The 12,095-nt window shown below is 38.6% G+C and overlaps 1 protein-coding gene across 2 annotated transcripts in view; it reads left to right on the top strand.

The window, feature by feature from the left end:
* MYCBP2 (MYC binding protein 2, E3 ubiquitin protein ligase) overlaps window positions 1–8,343 on the top strand; it is a 183,012-nt gene extending 174,669 nt beyond the window's left edge. The window contains exons 61-63 of one of the 2 annotated variants that reach the window (XM_021709917.1): window positions 1,753–1,860; window positions 2,469–2,634; window positions 7,514–8,343. In XM_021709917.1, the coding sequence (XP_021565592.1) occupies window positions 1,753–1,860; window positions 2,469–2,634; window positions 7,514–7,629 (390 nt within the window). In that variant the 3' untranslated portion in view covers window positions 7,630–8,343. The remainder of the gene's footprint in view (window positions 1–1,752; window positions 1,861–2,468; window positions 2,635–7,513) is intronic. The other variant, XM_021709915.1, reaches the window with a different exon arrangement.
* Window positions 8,344–12,095: the final 3,752 nt, after the last annotated feature.

The following is a 12,095-nucleotide window of genomic DNA, read 5'->3' as shown; positions in this document are numbered from 1 at the left end:
GTTCAAGACTAGTCTGGGCAATATAACAAGACCTCATCTCTACAAAAGTTAAAATTAATTAGCTGGGAGCCAGGCACAGTGGCTCACGCCTATAATCCCAACATTTTGGGAGGCTGAGATGGGAGGATTGCTTGAGCCCAGGAGTTTGAGACCACCCTGAGCAACATAGCAAGACCTTGACCTCTACAAAAAAAAGTATAGCTGGTCATGGTGGTCCATGCCTCTAGTCCTAGCTATGCAGGAGGCTGAGGCGGGAGAACCACTTGAGCCCAGGAGGTTGAGGTTGTGGTGAGCTATGAATGTGCCACTGTCCTCCAGCTTGGGTGACAGAATGAGACCCTGAGTCAAAATAATAATAATAATTAGCTGGACTTGATGGTGCGTACCTGTAGTCCTAACTACTCAGGAGGCTGAGGCAAGAGGATCGCTTGAGACCAGGAGTTTGAGGCTACAGGGAGCTATGATCATACCACTACACTCCAGCCTAGATGACAGAGAAAGACCCTGTCTCTAAAAGTAAAAGTATGAGCAATATTTTGAATAGAATTACCAAATTTTTAAGAAAATGTTGGCTGGGCTCAGTGGCTCAGTTTGTAATCCCAGAACTTTGGAAGGCTGAGGAGAGTAGATTACCTGAGCTGGGTTCAAGACCAGCCCGGACAACTTGGTGAGACCTTGTCTCTACAATTACTCAAAAATTAGCCAGGTGTGGTGGCTCAAGCCTGTAATCCCATCACTTTGGGAGACCAAGGCAAAAGGATTGCCTGAGCTCAGGGATTCAAGACCAGCCTGGGCAACTTGGTGAGACTTCGTCTCTATAATAAATCAAAATATAAGCTGGGCGTGGTAGCCTGCACATGTAGTTCCAGCTACTTGGAAGGCTGAGGCAGAAGGACTGCCTGAGCCTAGCAGGTTTAGGCTGTGGTGCCCGTGAGCATGCCACTGCACTTCAGCCTGGGCAACAGAGTGAGACTCTGACTCAAAAAAAAAAAAAAATTAGCCAGAATGGTAGCGCATGCCTGTGGTTCCCACTACTTGGAAGGCTGAGGTGGAAGGATCTCTGGAGCCCAGCAGGTCGACAGTGGGGTGGCCATGAGCATACCACTGCACTCTAGCCTGGGTGACGGAGTGAGACTCCAACTCAAAAAAAAAAAATGTTTATATGATCAGAAGATGCATAACATTTATTTTTTTCTACATTAGCCTTACAACTAAAATTCTGTACTAATTGTTTTAGGCATATTTTTGTTCTACAGCATTATACTTTGGGAATTGTAAACCGTATTTTTAAAAGCAGTAGAAGGGAAATGTTTAACATTTCAAAATGAAAAAAATTACTCTGATTCTACCCTGAAAAATCATAGTTTTTATTCACTACTTAATATTCTATTCTTGATGTTTATTTGGAATATTTTACTTTTTTTTTTTGTATTTTGCTTTGACAGTACCATGTAACTCCCTGCTATAAGCATGAATCCCTTCCAGAATTGATATAGCTTCATTTCTTACCCTGATCCACCCTACAGTTAGCAGGAGGTGGTAATGAAGGACATTCCGGAAAGAGGAATAGCCTGTGTCGTGGCATGGAGGTGTTTGCCCTATGGGCATGCCCCTGGTGTTTCACGGAGAGTCTGATAGACAGTAGTGCTTTCTAAGATGTCTTGCTGTTACTTTCACTACACCTATACTGTAGCTCCCATGCCAGAGTTTTTTTTTTTTTTCTTCTGTAATCTAAATATGTTCACTCAACAGGCATATTTTGGTGGTGAAGCTCGCTGTGATGCTGAGGCTGGACAAGGGGATGATTATGATCCAAGAGAGCTCATTTGTGGTGCCTGTTCTGATGTGTCCAGGGCTCAGGTGGGCAAAACATTTTACTAGAAAAGACCATTTAGAAATATTAAAATTCTGTTTTTTAAATAATAATATAACCAATATGAAGGGAAGATAAATAGGGCTTTTTTTCCCTCAGTATTTTGTGAAATCTGTTCAGCATTGTATAATTTTTCACATTATTTCATATATATTATTTCTCTTGGATGCCATTTTATCATTTTGTCTTCCATGAAATGATTACCATATTTAAACATGTAATAAATTTACTTATTTCATTTTCTTGGTTTCTTAAACCTGCAGTGAAACTTTTAGCTTTTCCCCTCTTTGATGATAGATTAAATGTGATTAATTTTCAATATTGCAGGTAATAAAATATTCACAAGAAAACCAAGTAGTTTGTTTAATAAATCAGATGGATTATGATGAAGATGGGATTGAAACTTGGGTCTTTGTCCAGATCTTTGGGGCAAAGCCACATATTTATTTGTTAGTTTCTTAACATGTTTATCTTCAGTTTTGATGCTATGGATGCTGTCAAAATATAAATGAATGGGCCATGTATATGACTGTTTTCATTATAACTTAAATAATTTTGCTATGATCTCATGTCTGTCTCTTTTTTTTTGCTATAGATGTGTCCCAAACATGGCACAGACTTTTTGGAATATAAATGTCGCTACTGCTGTTCAGTGGCTGTCTTTTTCTGTTTTGGAACAACCCATTTTTGTAATGCTTGTCATGATGACTTTCAAAGAATGACTAGCATTCCCAAGGAAGAGCTACCACACTGTCCTGCAGGTATGCATCTAATGTTTTAAGATCATGATTCGGATCTATGTGATATCTACTTTTGTTTAAAGATTATATGAGAACTCTTTGTTTTAAAGGATGAAACCAAATTCAGACTACCCTAAAGAAGCAAAGGGCATTCCTTGCCCTTGTAAGCATAATAGGGTCTTCTGAGTGAAGGAGTACATAGTAAGCTCATCATTGTGAGTCAGGAGTTGGGAGCTGCAATGGAGAAGCCCTAAGGGAGTGAGAACGAAGTCTTCTAAGGATCCATTGAAAGTGCTGTATGGCACTAAAGGGCCATGTGAAGTTTTATATCATAAATTAATGATAGAACCATTTAAAAGAATTTTGTGATTTTTGACAAGCCTGGAGCCAGTGTCATAAAATTGACAGTGATTTGATTTAGAATGGCTGGGAATTGGCAGCACAGTGAGCATCCGAAAGCCAAGGAAATTAAAGAAGCCATTGAGAATACAGGAGAAATGATTGTCTGTGGAGATCAGGCTGAGGAAGAAGGAATATGAAACCAACAGAGACTAAAAAAATTAGAAGAGGTCGGGAGGCTGATGATCACAGTGAGGTGGTTTTGCAGGCTTAAAGAGAAGTGAGGAAAGTGAAAGGAGAGGTAAATGCTACCTTAGAAGATAATTTTATATAAGATATCTCTGACCGGGTTCGGTGGCTCAGCCTATAATCCCGTGCCTTTGGGAGGCTGAGGTGAGTGGATTGCCTGAGCCCGCGGTTTCGAGACTCGCCTGGGCAGCAAGACCTCATCTCTACAATAAATCAAAAAATCAGCCGGGCGTGGTAGCGCATGCCTGTAATTTCGGCTACTTGGAAGGCTGAGGCGGAAGGATCGCCGGAGCCCAGCAGGTCGAGGCTGCGGTGGCCAAGAGCGGCCACTGCACTCCAGTCTGAGCGACAGAGTGAGACTCCAACTCAAAAAAAAAAAAAAAAAAAGATATCTCTGAAATTGGTGAAAAAATATGCTCAAGTACATACAGCACATTATGCAGTATTGTTAAAGCTGGGAAACACGACCAGGCATGGTGGCTTACGCCTGTAACCCAGCACTTTGGGAGGCCGAGGTGAGAGGATTGCCTGAGCCCAGGGATTCAAGACCAGCCTGGGCAACTTGGTGAGACCTCATCTCTACAACAAATCAAAAAATTAAGTGGGTGTGGGGGCTCGCGCCTATGGTTCCAGCTACTTGGAAGGTTGAGGTGAAAGGATCACCTGGGTCTGGCAGATCGAGGCTTCAGTGGTCATGAGTGTGCCACTGCACTTCAGCCTGGGCAGCAGAGTAAGACTCTGACTAAAAAAAAAACAAACAAAAAAAAACCTGGGAAACACACTGTCATCCTTTGCTAATTGGAGTGCAGGTAGCAGGCTCCTCTGGAAAGCAGTTAGATAGTGCCTCTCAAAACACCAGTGTCTCAACCCTGCAGCACTCCCATTTCTGGGTATAGCTACACATGTGAGGAAGGTAAAAAGGACAGATAAACATAGCTACCTATGGCAGTATTGTAGTGGTGGAAAGCTGACTTCTGATTGTATATAGCTTTTAATATTTGGGCTTTCAAACCATGCAAAATATGTTCTTTATTCAAAAAGAGTTTTTTTTAAAGTATAACTACTTCTTGTCATTTGCTCAAGTCAAAAATTGTTATACTGTTCTCCCCATAAACTGTTTTTTTAAAATAGGAGTAGCAGACTTTGGAAAAAACAAGATTAGAATGATGTGAGAGGCCAGGGTGTTCAGGACAATGGCCAGAGTAGAGATAAGAGCCCCAGTTAGAGGGAGAAGGTGGTCTACAAATGAAGATAGTGGAAAAGGGGCAGTATTCTACATGATTCTAGATGGATTTGAGCTTCGAGGGAAGGGGGATTATAGAATGAAAGTTGTAGGTCATGGTCTGGAAATAAATGGAAACCAGGAAAATGTCAGTCATGCTTTCTGGCCTTATTACATGAAAGAGCTGGGTAACATCCTCCAGTTAAGAAAGTTTTGATGTAAGCAACAACACCAGGGAAAATCAAAATTTTACTTAATGAAAGTTTCTTTGTTCAAAAACAACAATAACAACAAAACAATGGTGGAAATATTAAGAAAGTTAGCAATGTAACAAGTTCCAGAGAACACAGTGGTGGGGTAGTAACTGAGAGAGTGGGGAGTGGGGGGGGGGCAGGCTTCCCTTTTTCAGTCATGTGATCAGGTCAGCCAACAAAAGAATCACAGGAATAAGGCAGGAAGGGAATTAGGAGTCGGCAGAGGAAAGGCACTGATGTTGATCCTTGGAATTTCTGTATATATCTTCTCACTTAATTTTTGCAAGGTATTATCCTTGGGTTCACAAATGGAAAATTGGGGCCTAGAGAGATTAACTGGCCTAAAATCATACTCAGGTTGAGGTTTGATTTCCCAGCCTTATACATTCCTCTGACTCATCCATTCATTTAGAGAACTGGGGTAGAATAAAGGAGATATCAGTAGGGAAGATGGCCATATGCAATTGACTTGGATAGACAGAAGGACCAATTCTCTAACCACGCTCAACTCCATTAAGTCTCATGTTTAATATATGGATGAGGATGAGTCCAGATTAAGAAATTGAAATAGATATAATCTTAATCCTTTTGGGCTGCTATAACAAAATACCATAAACCATAGTTTATAAACAACAGGAGTTTATTTCTCACAGTTCTGGGGCCTGGGAAGTCTAAGGTCAAGAACTGGCAGTGTTTTGTGTCTGGTGAGGGTCCACCCCTTGTTCATAGATGGCACCTTCTTGCTGTGTGGAAGGGGTAAGAGGTCTTTCTCCAGTCTCATTTATAGTAAAAGTGCTGATCCCATTCATGGGCCCTGCCCCACAGCCTAATCACATCCCAAAGCGCCACCTCCTAATGCTATAACATTGGTGTTAACATATCACCATATAAATTTGGGGGGCACAAAATCATTCAGATCATAGTATAAACCCTCTATTTCTTTCTAAAATATTTATTGACTGTCCTTTTTGTGCTAAGATTCTTAGTCTTCACAACACCCCGTGAATTAGATATTGCTATGACTATTTTAAAGAGGGTCTGAGAATCAAAAAAATAAGTTTGTTTTGCATCCGCTTTTTTATCTGCAAAATGAGGATAATAGGTTCTGCCTCCTATGCCTGTTAAAGATTAAGTGGTTGATATACCAGCAGAGTGCTCCAGTAGTAGGCATTCAGATGTTTACAGGTACTTTTTGTCTTGTTTTGTTTTTACTTTTACTATTAGTATTTCTCAAAATCATATTAGATTATGAATTCCTTGAAGACAGGTCATATACTGATCATCTTATAGCTCAAGTACCTAAAACCACCATCCATACATTAAGCACTTAATAAAGACTTATTGAGTAAATGATCACTTGTTTTTTTCCCTGAGCAAAACTCCAGTACTGTGGTTTGCACAAGCCACCGCTGATGGGATTGTATACCTGAACTAGATCTGCCGCTGAGTATCCCCTCCTGCCTACTCTTCCCCACCCACTGGAGAGCACCAGTGAGCAGCATGATTTGGGATAGGAGATACTGATCTACTTAATAATGTATAACAGCAAACTTCTGGTGTCCTCCTGTGCTGATCCATCCTAGGGTCTCTGATTGCCTTTGTTTGAGGTAGCACTAATGCCACTCTTGTGTCTGATGGCTTAAGCCAGCAGTTGACTTTTCTCTCTGAGATGAGCTGTCTTCAGTTTGGTACTTACCCGCAGGCCTTGGTTTTAATCTTACATGGAACTTACATTGAATTCCCCTAGGCCTCAGTTTGTAGTTGATCAGTAATAGTGGTAACTGCTAACACTTATTAAGCATTTATACTGTGCCAGCTAAGAGCTTTATAAATGTTAACCTTTTATCACTTATGGTTTCTTTTCTTTTTTTACATCAGAGACATTTTTAAACCTAGAAGAGGTAAATTAAATTAGATTTCATTTGCCACTGATCTGGATATTTCATCCAATCTCATGATATTTTTATCTCAAAGTCAGAATTTACATTTATTATTTTGAAACTATCTGCTCCCATTCCACCTTCTGTTGTTAAGTAGGAATCTTGCATTCAAGTATAAGCCTAACTTGTATTCCCAACAAAATAAGCCTTTTAGCTTATAAAGGAGCTAAAATCCTTTTGAAATAGTATGAAACCCATGACGTATAAATAATAAAGAATATACTTTTGTATACTTTATAAGCCTGGTTTATTTGTTTATTATCAACAAACTTATATATTCCCCAGTGTTCCCTCCAGATTATTGTATTTTATATTTTATTGTTCATATTTTCAAGCTGATTTTCATTTTCTCACTATCATCTCTTCAGATGCTTTTAAAAATAACACTAATAATCAGTCTTTCAGTTTCACCAGTGTGTGCTTTTTCACCAGTGAAGATAAAAAGGAAACATCGCTTTATACTTAAATTTCATTTTACTTATAGAAAAACATTCTGCACAAAGATCTTCATTTTCCCTTTCAGAATAATGTTCGGCTAGACTACATTGAGGGATTTGGGGAACCATTTTTGTTCATTACTCTTTGCTTGAAAATGACGTATCTAATTCATTTATTTAAAACGATCTATAGTGGTTCTCTCTAGGCAGGATGATGTGGGTAAGGGACCCTGTCATTTCTTCGGTAATATACAAGAATCTCCGTTGTATTGAGTTATTTTATGGTAAATACTTTTGCCTTTGTGATTAAAAGAAAAATAATTTCTAAAATTTTATATTTGTATAGCCATGGTCATGTTATTTCTCTGAATAACTTATCAGTGATTTCTATTTATATGAGGCTTGTATGGGTGTATTTTTTAAAATTGTACTCCTTTGTCTTCTTCAAAATTTATACAGGTCCCAAAGGCAAACAGTTAGAAGGAACTGAATGTCCACTCCATGTTGTTCATCCACCCACTGGGGAAGAGTTTGCTCTGGGGTGTGGAGTGTGCAGAAATGCTCACACTTTTTAGAACACTCAGATCCTGTGTCTACAGAGAGAAATGTTGCCCTCATCCCCCAAGAGGATGTGGTGAAGTTTAAACTCTGCTCAGGATAAGGACAGGGCCATTTTTACATCCATGAAAATGAACCATTCACAGTGCAAGAAGGATGCCAAATACCATGTACATAATTCTTGCTATGGAAAGTTTCTCCATTATTTTGGTTTATCTTCTTTTGAACCAAGACATCAAACTTGTGAGGTGTTTGCATGTGGCCATTACCGTCACTGGCCTGTGAAGCATTGGACATTTATGGATAATTGATATAAAAGAATCGCCATGCCCATGGACTAAGAATGATGCTGGCTTTCAAGCAAAAAAGAAAAATAATCATTGTTTATTGTATACTGCCTTTTTGTAATCCTGTACAATTGCATCATGGGTGGGTATAAAAAGAGGAATATTCTGGTTTATTTCCTAGACTGTTATTTAAAAAAAATTGTGTTAGGACAGCATATAAATGTAATAAGTATCACACTGTATATATAAAGATATCAATGTTTGTCCTGTATAAGAATTACTAAATTACAAATGCAGTTTCATTTAAACTTCTAGGTTAAGTTTGAGCCTGAAATTTTAATGAAGTGCAATACTGAGTGTGCCTCATTATCTTGCAGCTGTAAACATATTGGAATGTACATGTCAATAAAACCACTGTACATTTTTATACAGTGATAAAGTCTACCATTTGTATAAGGTAGTATTTGAGAAACAAAATATGAAACCTTCAAGGTCTAAAAATGCATCCAGTTTTCATGGGAAAGAAATTTAGCTAACATAGCACAATCAGTTTTCATAACTGTTAGGGACAATAAAGGTAAGAACGAAGTAGGACAATATTGGAATCTTAAACCCTGAGTAGAAGGTCATGAACAAAATGATATACATATGTATTCATAAGCAGATATACATACCAAAGACAGATGAAGAGTTTTAGGAAATTAATCAATTTCTATCTTAACCAGCAGCTTTTTAAATTAAGTAATACATTCACAAGTCTTTTCTTTTCCGTTACAACAGTGTGTAGGTAGAGACCTTTTTTCTGCATTTTCTATATACAACAGCATATTCAGGTAGATCTTTTTTCTCTCAAGTCATTAAATTGCTAAATTGTTGATTTTTGTATTGCTATATATTTATTTTATGAGACTAAAAAAATTTTGCTTCCATTTTATTCGAATTCCCCTGTTGGAAATACAGAAGTTAATTTGTCAATATAGAAATTATTGCAAATTTAGTGATGTTTATGTTAAGCATTTGTGAAAATTTTTTTAAAAATCTTTACCTTGAAGGAATTTGAAATAGAAAGAAAAGATGAGATCTCAGCATAGATAACACTTACAGAACATTTTAATAAACTTCATTAAAATGTCCAAGCCAAGTTCTTCAAGATTTAGAAAAAATTGTTATTGTTTATTGTTTTGTTGTTGGGAGAGAATGAGTTAAAAACCCACTCAAGCTGCATTTTTAAGAGAAGCAGCATTTCAAGGAGCAGAAATGTGGAGAAAGGTGTGAGAAAAAAGTAGGTACGTAGAAGAATCTAGAATGTAATGAGTCTGAGATGTAATGAGAACAATGAGTCTGAGTGTTCTGGCTCAGAGTTGACTTAAAATGTTTCCAGAAAACATAAAGTAGAGACCAAAGCTGCACCTAGGTGTACCCCCAGGAAAACTGGAGGGAGGAATGTAGTGAGCCCCTTGTCAATATATTTGACGTAAACTCACAGGTTACAGGAAAGAAACTAATCTTAAGAAGGCCACACAGAAAAAGAGACTTCATGAACACTTAAGAACTGTGCAGAACACCATCTTGTATCCATTAACTGCAGACAAATTGATCAGTAAGTTGTAATGGAAAAGAAAAATAGGAACCTGTTGCAATAGCTTATCTAGAACAAGCCATCTCAAGTTTGCGAAAGGGATAAAAGCAACAAAACCCTATAATGTATATTCGAAATGACTTTAATCTTCATTTATGAAAAAGCCATTGGTTTTTTGTTTTTAAAGCAGGATTTATTGAGAGGACAGAAAAGCTCCCAGAGGGAGGGGAGGGGACCCGAGGGGATTGCCTGAGAAAACCATTGTTAATCATGATCCCTAGCATTTCAAACCCAGAAAACCTAAACACTTCAGGAATAAATTTTGACAAAGCACAGGTGTTCGTCTCAAGGATCCTGTGCACAAAGACTATCCTTCAAATGCTGTGTGTAATATATGAGGCAGGGAACAGAAAGCAGAATCAAATAGTGGGTTTATCTTCCTGGAAAGAAACTCTTCCTGTTATATTTTCAGGTCTAGGAAAACCCATTTTTCTTAAACAGTTCTCTGGCTAGATCGTTTTAGACCTAAAATATCATTTTATCCATAAGTTTACTTAATAAAATATATGAAGTACTCTATTTACTTCATTCACAAGGTTTAATAATGCGCCTCCTTTTTCAGATTTTCAGCACCAATATCTCTCCCTGCCCACTTCATCACCATATTTTATGCATACTATAGTCACCTGTGTTTCTGACAGTGGATGTATGATGACAGAACACTGCAGCCCGTTTTCCTGAAAACTGCCAACAGTACATGAAGACTGCTTTTGGATCAAAACCAGAAGAGTTAAGTTCAAGTCTTAGCCTCTGCCTCTTTTTTTGCCCGAATGACCTTGAGTCAACCACTTACCTTTTTTGTCTCAATTTCTTAGGGAAAAAATGCCAAATCTAAATAAAATGAGAAGATATTTATAAAAGTGCTTTATTGCACAATAAAGCATTCAAAAAAAGAATAGCAAAGGAGGGAAGAACATTACTCAACATCTCCTAGATGGCAGACACTGAATTAGACATTTTATCTTCCCCGCAACTCTGGGAGTAAAGTATTACTAATCCTACTTTTGCTGTTTAGTGGAGTTAAATTATTTGCACTATATTTCAACTGTATTTGACTGTAAAAAAAGATTCTGAGATGTGAATCCAGAACTTTTGTCTAGAAAGCCCGAGGTTTTTCTACCACATCATGCTACTACTAAATTGTTAAATTACTGATAGTTCTTTGAAAAGAAGTACTAATTCAGGAACTACAGGTTGAGTGTCCTTTACCCAAAATGATTGTGCCCAGAAACGTTTAAGACTGGATTTTTTTTCAGATTTTGGAATATCTGCATGACCGGTTGAGCATACCAAATCCAAAAATCCAAGATCCTCTAATGAGTATTTTATTTGGCTGTCACATCAACGCTCAAAAAGTTTCAGACTTCATGTTTTCACATTTGGGATGCTCACCTGGAGTAACTGGACACTCATAATACGGGCAAGGTTGCAAAGGGGACAAAACAGTATTTGCCTCCAGGATGTTCAGCATAGCTGGGAGGTGCCTCCACCCTGGAGGGTTGTGGTTCAGACCCCCCCTTCGGGGGGACCCCACCTCAAGTCCAGTTAGTTGACAGCCTCCAGTAGTAGCACCTTCTGAATCCACCCCAGCATCTGACCCAAAACCATAGTCATCCAGGATATGGTAAAGCACAGCTTGGTTCTAGGGCATGGCCATTTCTGTCCAAACAAGCACTCCTGTGGGGGCATCTTGCACCAGAACTTGGCTGGCTAAGACCTCCTTAGAGCTGCACTGCCCTCGGAGCCTTTATCTACCCAGTCTTTCCTTCCTCCCCTTTCCTGGATACCAAACTATCATAGTCTAACGGCTCTCCCTGCCCTCCCCGGCCCCCTCATCCCTTCATCTTTCATCGCCATTCAACAGACTTTCTGCCCTTCCAACGTGATCTTGGCCTCTGCTTCCTAGAGAACCTGACTGACACAGGAGGATAACACACTTTAAATGACTTATCATTCCATTTCTCAAATATCTTAGGTAACTTAGGGAAAAATAGCAAGACTATAAAAAGATATATAATGGAGGGAATTACAGTGAAGAAAAACTATGAGGAAAAAGAAAAGCCAAAGTTAAAAAAAAAAAAAAAATATATATATATATATATATATGTATATATATACATACACACACACACACACACACACACACAGGCAGAGTCTTGAAGGACAGGTAAGTTTTAACAAGCAAAAGTGGGACAGAGCATTCCACGGAGAAAGTCTGGCGATAACTGAGGCATTCATGTGTTCCTCAGAAGTGTTAGGTAAGCTGTTTTGCTTCATTAATTCATTTAATAAATATTTGAACACCTGGTCTAGATCCACACTTGACAGTACTCTCTGATGAGGGTGGGGACTGTGTTCCCAGTTGCTTAGTAATTCTGACTTCTACACAGAAGGTGCTTGAGGAATGGACCATATGACTAGCACTAGAGCCCACTGTGCCAGGTGGTACGGATGCGACACAGAACACAAATACAGCAACGTGTTCATAATACAATGCCATTAAGAGCTATAATCAAGGTTTCACAATCATAAGAGTAAACACCGATTGAGGTTTTAT

The sequence above is a fragment of the Carlito syrichta genome, unplaced genomic scaffold, assembly GCF_000164805.1.
Source record: "Carlito syrichta isolate Samal-C Ts95f unplaced genomic scaffold, Tarsius_syrichta-2.0.1 Scaffold287711, whole genome shotgun sequence".
Lineage (NCBI taxonomy): Eukaryota > Metazoa > Chordata > Mammalia > Primates > Tarsiidae > Carlito > Carlito syrichta.
The sequence above is the reverse complement of the archived record's forward strand: the minus strand, read 5'-3'. Positions and strand labels throughout refer to the sequence as shown.